General features: G+C 37.0%; 1 protein-coding gene across 3 annotated transcripts in view; it reads left to right on the top strand.

The window, feature by feature from the left end:
* The window catches only part of CCSER1 (coiled-coil serine-rich protein 1), a 1,491,930-nt gene that overhangs the window by 344,196 nt on the left and 1,138,820 nt on the right, over positions 1-8,914 (top strand). For all 3 annotated transcript variants that reach the window (XM_010860144.1, XM_010860145.1, XM_010860146.1), the window contains exon 5: positions 4,095-4,215. In XM_010860144.1, the coding sequence (XP_010858446.1) occupies positions 4,095-4,215 (121 nt within the window). The remainder of the gene's footprint in view (positions 1-4,094; positions 4,216-8,914) is intronic.

Genomic DNA, 8,914 nt, shown 5'->3' with positions numbered 1-8,914 from the left:
ATGGGGTCTCAAAGAGTCAGACATGACTGAGCGACTGAACTGAACTGAACTGAACTGAATACTTTTTGTAAAAATTTGTCAACTTAATCTTACAAATATGAAAATGTATGAACAATTATGAACCACTATTCCATAAAGATTGTGTTGTTTTCTTCTTATATCTCTAGCATGTTTAAAAGTGTGTGCTCATTGCCTAGCAAAGTGGTAAGGTAGAGACTTGTATTGGCTAACAGTTATTATTCTCATTTTACTTTCATTGATCTTGTAGTGTAGACTCCTTTCAGAGTCTAGCATTAATTCACTATTTATATCAGAAATATTTAATTTTCTCTCTGCTTAATTAGAAATCTGTAAGGTATTTTATTTGGGAGTTTAAATAAATATTTTTTCAATATATAGACTTTTTTCATTTCCATTGCCTTTTCTTTTTTATTCATTTTAATTGGAGCCTAATTACTTTACAATATTGTGATGGTTTTTGCCCTACATTGACATAAATCAGCCATGGGTGTGTGTACATGTGTTCCCCATCCTGACGCACCCTCCCACCTCCCTCCCCATCCCATCCCTCAGGGTCATCCCAGTGCACCAGCCCTGAGCACCCTGTCTCATGCATCGAACCTGGACTAGTGATCTGTTTCACATATGATAATTAACATGTTTCAATGCTATTCTCTCAAATCATCCCACCCTCACCTTCTCTCACCGAGTCCAAAAGTCTGTTCATTACATCTGTGTCTCTTTTGCTATCTCGGATATAGGGTCATCGTTACCATCTTTCTAAATTCCATATATATGTGTTAATATACTGTATTGGTGTTTTTGTTTCTGGCTTACTTCACTCTGTATAATAGGCTCCAGTTTCATCCACCTCATTAGAACTGATTCAAATGCTTTCTTTTTAATAGCTGAGTAATATTTCCTTGTGTAAATGTACCACAACTTTCTTATCCATTCAACTGCCAGTGGACACCTAGGTTGCTTCCATGTCCGAGCTATTGTAAACAATGCTGCGATGAACATTGGGGTACACGTGTCTCTTTCAGTTCTGGTTTCCTCAGTGTGTATGCCCAGCAGTCAGATTGCTGAGTCGTATGGCAGTTCTATTTCCAGTTTTTTTAAGGAATCTCCACACTGTTCTCCATAGTGGCTGTACTAGTTTGCATTCCCACCAACAGTGCAAGAAAGGAGGCAAGAATATACAATGGAGAAAAGACAATCTCTTTAACAAGTAGTGCTGGGAAAACTGGTTGACCACTTGTAAAAGAATGAAACTAGAACACTTTCTAACACCATACACAAAAATAAACTCAAAGTGGATTAAAGATATAAATGTAAGACCAGAAACTATAAAACTCCTAGAGGAAAACATAGGCAAAACCCTTTCTGATGTAAATCACAGCAGGATCCTCTATGACCCACCTCCCAGAGTAATGGAAATAAAAGCAAAAATAAACAAATGGGACCTAATGAAACTTAAAAGCTTTTGCACAATGAAGGAAACTATAAGCAAAGTGAAAAGACAGTCTTCAGAATGGGAGAAAATAATAGTGAATGAAACAACTGACAAAGTTGGAAACCTGTCCATCACCAATTCCTGGAGCTTACTCAAACTCACGTCCATTGAGTTGGTGATTCCATCCAACCATCTCATCCTCTGTCATCCTGTTCTCCTCCCACCTTCAATCTTTCCCAGCATCAGGGTCTTTTCAAATGAGTCAGTTCTTCACATCAGGTGGCCAATATATTGGAGCTTCAGCTTTAGCGTCAGTCCTTCTAATGAATATTAAGGACTGATTTCCTTTAGAATGGGCTGGTTGGATCTCTTTTTAGTCCAAGCACTCTCAAGTCTTCTCCAACACCACAGTTCAAAGCATCAGTTCTTTGGCGCTCAGCTTTCCTTATAGTCTAAGTGTCACATCCATACACGACTACTGGACAAACCATAGCTTTGACTACCTTTGTTGGAAAGTAATGTCTCTGCTCTTTAATAAGCTGTCTTGGTTGATCATAGCTTTTCTTCCAAGGAGCAAGCGTCTTTTAATTTCATGGCTGCAGCCACCATCTGCAGTGATTTTGGAGCCCAAAAAAACTAAAGTCAGCCACTGTTTCCTCTGTTTTCTCATCTGTTTGCCATGAAGTGATGGGACCGGATGCCTTGATCTTAGTTTTCTGAATGTTGAGTTTCAAGCCAACCTTTTCACTCTCCTCTTTCACTTTCATCAAGAGGCTCTTTAGTACATCTTTGCTTTTTGCCATAAGGGTACTTTCATCTGCATATCTGATGTTATTAATATTTCTCCCGGCAATCTTGATTCCAGCTTGTGCTTCATCCAGTCCAGCATTTCTCATGATATACTCTGCATGTAAGTTAAATAATCAGGGTGACAATATACAGCCTTGACATACTCCTTTCCCAATTTGGAACTGGTCTGTTATTTCATATCCAGTTCTAACTGTTGCTTCTTGACCTGCATACAGATTTCTCAAAGGCAGGTCAGGTGGTCTGGTATTCCCATTTCTTGGTATTCCCTCCTAGAGATCTAGGTAAATGTTTTTATCTGATCAAAAGTTTATTGCCCTAATACTTGAGAAATATCTCTAGAAGAAATTAAGACTTTTTTAAAACTTGGGAGAAGAGTGAACATTTTTTTCTTCCCCACAGGAGAATACTACCATTAAGCATATTTCTTGGAATATACAAGTTATTTTACTAAGCATTTGTTGAATAAGTGAATGTTATCTCAGAGGAATGAATCAGTAATTTTCATCCTCAATCTGTTTCATCCCTAGCAGTGTTTAAGGCACCGGTGAAAATTTAAAATATAATAGGGTTTTATTCTCCCAGCTGTGATGAGTTTATTTGTTTCAGACTCAAAGTTCATACCAAGAATAAGTAGAGAAAATTAAGTTAAAAAGTTAATTTGATGGTATTGGAGAGATGATGAGGAAACCTGGGCTCCTCCTCTTTGACACATACTGGGCAGAAATCTTTGGCTCTTGAGTGCCACAAGAGTGCTTCAGATTCAGCTCTGCTTTTAGTGGTCATCTATTTTATATCATAGACTCTAGTGCTAAGCAGATTAATAATTTACCAGATACTTTTAGGGTAAAATTGAAGAACATTGGGATCATTTGTTACATCTCTTTTCTTTGAGATTATGGCCCTACACTATTTGGCTGACTTGCATGCTCCTATTGTATTTTTGTCCTCTCTTTCACTAATGTGTGCTGGCATCTTTAGTATTTGCTTCTTTCTACATCATTGTCCCAGTCATGGTTCTTGAAGTGAGTGCTGAGATCAGTGATTATTGGTCATTCATTTATAATCAAGACAAATATCATTTCCACTGATATCAGTTTTTATTTCTTTGCTGCACTTTCATTTCTGTTGACAAATGACTTCCTTCGATTATCCATTTTTTTATAAAATGTCACATGGGTTTATTACTGGGAGAGAAGGAAGCAATGCACCTATACACTTAGACCTCTGTGCTTAAACAGAGTATCAGCCTGCATATCCATGACAGGCTTTGAAAGAAGCAGTATGTTTGTCACTGGTCATGATTAGCATCTCTTATTTGTGTAGTGATTTGTGGAGATTGGGCATCCCTTGTGGCTCAGCTGGTAGGGAATCCAGCTACAATGCGGTAGACCTGGGTTTGATTCCTGGGTTGGGAAGATTCCCTGGAGAAGGAAAAGGCTACCCACTCCAGTATTCTGACCTGGGGAATTCCATGGACTGTATAGTCTATGGGGTCGCTAAGAGTTGGACATGACTGACAGACTTTCACTCACTCACTCACTCACTCACTTGTGGAGATTAACTGTGTTTAATTTGTGTACTTCTTATTCTTCAATGAAAAGCTTTTTTAAGTGGAAGAATCATAAGTGGAAAGGCAACACATTTTCCACTGTGTGGCTTAAAGAAAGAAAATAAAAAGTACTAAGGTCAGTGGAAAGACAGACTAGAAAGTGATAAAGATAATTTAATGATAATATTTTAGTTGACTTACCTCATTTGATTGAAATTTAAAAAGAGAATAGTTAGGAAATAATTATGACATTTGTAATTATTATTTCTGATAAAACAGTTTGCCGGGAGGATTCATACCATTCTGTGGTTTCATGTGCTGCTGTAGTTCTCACTCCTATGGAACCCACCGTGGAGATGAAGAAAAGAGAAGAACTCAAATTTCGTGAACCTTCAAAACAGTAAGTTGTTCATTTGGTTTTTCAAGTTTTGTAAACTTTATTAGATAATTAGATAACTGATCAAAGTTAGATCACTCAGAAATTGTGATTTACAATGAATATATTGATACTAGTATATTGAGAGAACAGAAATAAATTGTGCATATTTTAAAAAAAATGATGTATCCTGTAACGCCTCAATGAATAACTTCTGTCTTCTGAGGTTGTGTGTTTGAACTATCTACCACTCAGGTTTCATTTTGATATCTTATCTCGGTGATGTGAGTAAGTAGACTGAAGGCTTTATTTTCTTAATACTATGATTATGTATGTACTATTCTTGGAATCCTTATTTTATAGTTGTAAGCTTCAATGGAGCAAAATATGAAAATTTTCAAATATAAATTTCTTGGGCTTAAAAGGTTTGTACTTTATAAGAAATTTAAGTTATTTTTAACTTTACACTGGTTAAAGTTTGCATATTTTTCCATTTAAACAGATCAAGCATCACTTAAATTTAATCTTTTATTGAATAAATAATATTTTTTCTTATAATGACCAAAAGAATTAAACTCATAGTAGTAAATATAAGATACATGAAATTGAAGTATCTAATAAACTAGGTTTATTTCTAGTTATGTATTAAGTAAATTAAAAGGGACAACCAACTGATTTTCTAGTGAAAGTGTTGTCATGCTTGCTTTGAAGTCTTAGGTTGGAGACTAAGGAATGTATGGTATTGTCAAGGCTTGCTGGCTACAGAAGGAGTTACCCTGAAGTACCTAGTGTTTTCTTCTATTAAGTTAAGTTCAGTCGCTCAGTTGTGTCCTACTCTTTGTGACCCCATGAACCGCAGCATGCCAGGCCTCCCTATCCATCACAAACTGCTGGAGTCTACCCAAACCCGTGTCCATTGAGTCGGTGATGCCATCCAGTCATCTCATCCTCTGTCATACCTTTCTTGTCCTAGCCTCAATCTTTCCCAGCATCAAGGTCTTCTCAGATGAGTCAGCTCTTCACATCAGGTGACCAAAGTATTGGAGTTTCAGCTTCAACATCAGTCCTTCCAATGAGCACTCAGGACTGATCTCCTTTAGGATGGACTGGTTGGATCTCCTTGCAGTCCAAGGGACTCTCAAGAGTCTTCTCCAACACCACTGTTCAAAAGCATCAGTTCTTCAGGGCTCAGCTTTTTTTATACTCCAACTCTCACATCCATACATGACTACTGAAAAAACCATAACCTTGACTGGAGGGACCTTTGTTGGCAAAGTAATGTCTCTGCTTTTGAATATGCTCTCTAGGTTGGTCAAAACTTTCCTTCCAAGGAGTAAATGTCTTTTAATTTCATGGCTGCAATCACTATCTGCAGTGATTTTGGAGCCCAAACAACTAAACTCAGCCACTGTTTCCACTGTTTCCCCATCTATTTGCCATGTAGTGATGGGACCAGATGCCATGATCTTAGTTTTCTGAATATTGAGCTTTAGGCCAATGTTTTCACTCTCCTCTTTCACTTTCATCTATTAGATTATCTTTATCATACTTGTTTGTTTCTTGATGTCTTTCTACTGGATATGTTCCTGAAGACCAAGTTTCCTAGAATATGATAGTGTTTGATACTCTGTGAAATCAATTAGAAAATCTCTTAATGTTATATACAGTAATGTTGAATTCAAGTGGAGCAATGTTTATATTTGATGGCATGAAAATAGTGTTAATATTCTCATTGTAGAGGAAAGAAATACTAACCAATTCAGAAATAATGATTGTAATTCAGTTTTAATACAATCTAAAAGTGAACTACTGTTAATATAGTGTAATTTTTAGGTTCGAAAAGCCTTTTTTTTTTTGTCTAATATGAAGAAAGTTACATCTCACATATGCCAATTGAATTATATTAGAAAACTCAAATGCATTTTTTAACAATGCATGTGAGTTTATATATTTGTAAATTGGATTTTAAATTCCTTAATTATCTTTTAGTGACTCTATTTAAAACTGGTGAATCGTATTATTTGCTTACATAAAATATATTTTCCATTCTTAGCTACTTCATAAATATTCATTCTTCTTTATTCTAGGTCTATATTGAAGTAGACAGTACTTGTTAACTGGTTGTTTCTGTTACCCTACCTTCACTTTGATACTCCTCTGTGTTCTCTGAATCTACTTTTCTTTTTTAAACACTCTCCCTTAGTAGGATTATTCATTTATTTTTAAAGGTTTTGTTTTTGTTTTTCTGAATCAGAGAGAGATTAGTTAAAAACTTTTCTACATATTAGGTGGAAATTTGAGACATTTTACTTTACACTCTTTGTCTTTTTTTTTCCGTATCTGTTATTGGTGTGATATCGTTATCTTTACAGGGTCATTTTGAGTGTTATGTGAAGTGATATTGTTAAAGGATCTGAAATCTAAAAATCCACAGAAGTGTTATGTTTTTCCTTTCATAGCTTCCAACTATCAACATTATTGATCTGATGATTTACAGATACATACTCTTCTCCTGAAGAGTCTTCCTAATGCAATCTAATGTATCAAGTTCTTGACGGGGCTTGTCTTATTAGGTGTCCTACCAGAATCTTACACTAAGTTTGTCTGGACCAAATTAATGACTCCTCTATCCCCCTCAAAGTCTTCCCACGTGGCTCTAGTGGTAAAGAACCCACCTGCCAGTGCAGGAGATGTAAGAGAGGAAGGTTCAGTACCTGGGTTGGGAAGATCCCCTGGAGATGGAAATGGCAACCCACTCCAATATTCTTGCCTGGAAAAATCCCATGGACAGAGGAACCTGACAGACTGCAGTCCATAGGGTTGCAAAGAGTTGGATATGACTGAAGCGACTTAGCACTAGCCCCCTCAAGCTTTTTCCTTCTGATGTCTATATTTGTGGAAAGCAATCATTATTCTTATTTTCTTAAAAATCTCAATGTTTTTCCCTCACACTCACATTCAATTAGTTATTGATTACTTAATGTTTGTATTATATTTTTGTTACCACTTGAGCTGACGAGAAAGGCATATACTTCTCATATTTCAGATCTCTTCTAACATGTGTGTTCAATGTGATCTTAATGAAGCCATTCAAATAGTGGTTATCTATCAAGTGGAGATTATGTATGACATCCATACCCCACACTGCTGTTTTAAGAATTAAATGATAGGTATGGCTGGGTGGTCAGAAGATCCCATGGAGAAAGTAATGGCTACCCACTCCAGTATTCTTGCCTGGAGAATTCCATGGACAGAGGAGCCTGGTGGGCTACAATCCATGAGGTCGTAAAGAGTCAGACACAACTGAGCGGCTAATACTTTACTTTCCCATGGCTGTATGGCAGGAACACAGTATAATTCAGATGTAGTGATTAATTTAAAACTCTTATTTACCAATGAGAGAAGCCTCGATGTAAATTGATTTCAGAAAAATCAAGGGTGGTGGTTGTAATTGGCTCATGTAATTGAAAGTATGCTGCTAAGTCACTTCAGTCGTGTCCGACTCTGTGTAACCCCATAGACGGCAGCCCACCAGGCTCCCCCGTCCCTGGGATTCTCCAGGCAAGAACACTGGAGTGGGTTGCCATTTCCTTCTCCAATGCAAGAAAGGGAAAAGTGAAAGTGAAGTCACTCAGTCGTGTCCAACTCTTCGTGACCCCATGGTCTGCAGCCTACCAGGCTCCTCCATCCATGGGATTTTCCAGGCAAGAGTACTGGAGTGGGGTGCCATTGCCTTCTCCAACTGAAAGTATAGAGGTAGAAATTTCCTGAAGTACGGTTAAATCTGGTACTCAGACAATATCATGGAGAGTTATTTTCTCCATCTGCATCTCTTTTTTCTACTTTCCGATCTGTAGTTTCTACTTTCAGAGAAGTTCCTCTAGTGATATTACTGCCTTCAGCAGGTTCTGTGATGAATTTTTTATTCTTTCATCAAATCTAGAGATAATAAATGGTTTCTCATTCCCTTTAATCCAAACAATAAGTGTCCTATATATGAGTGTCATTGGCTTTGACCAGCTTAGCTTATTTGGCATGACTATGTTGAAGTGATCACTATACCCAAGAATATTTGATGATTTGATTGGCTAGAACCAGGTTACTTGACAAACCCTGGAGGAGAATGTGGAGATAAGAGGGGAAAAGCAGGTCTACTCTCAAAATATTGGTCATCTTGGTAGAAGAAGGCAGGTATGGATGCTAGGAAGTCAAAACAATGGATGCTCAAATAGGTAGTAACATTAGCAATTTTGATTAATTGAAACAGTGGGAGACTGTGGAAGTAAAAATGGTTATAATATAGAGATATATCATGTTACAAGACTTTATACTAAGAGGCTTTAACATGGTCAAAAAGTCAGGGAAAAATTCGCTGAGAAAGTGACACCTGAGCTAAGATATAGAGGATATTAGTTAACTAAGTGACAAAGCAAAGGTGGAACTTACCAGCAGGATAAGGGCTTGTTCAAATATCCTGTGATGTCTAGAATCAGAGAGAAATTTAGAAAAACTGGTGGAAGTAAAGGGGAGAAAAAAAAAATGCTTCTAAGTAAGGCCGAAGTGACACAATCAGATTTATCTTTTTTTTTTCTTTTTTAAATTATTATTATTATTCTTTTTTACTTTATAATAATGTATTGGTTTTGCCATACATCAACATGCATCTGCCATGGGTGTACACGTGTTCCCCATCCTGAACCCCCCTCCTACCTCCCTCCCCATA

Source organism: Bison bison, unplaced genomic scaffold (genome assembly GCF_000754665.1).
Source record: "Bison bison bison isolate TAMUID 2011002044 unplaced genomic scaffold, Bison_UMD1.0 scf7180017864464, whole genome shotgun sequence".
Classification (NCBI taxonomy): domain Eukaryota; kingdom Metazoa; phylum Chordata; class Mammalia; order Artiodactyla; family Bovidae; genus Bison; species Bison bison.
This window is presented reverse-complemented; position numbering and strand designations above follow the sequence as displayed.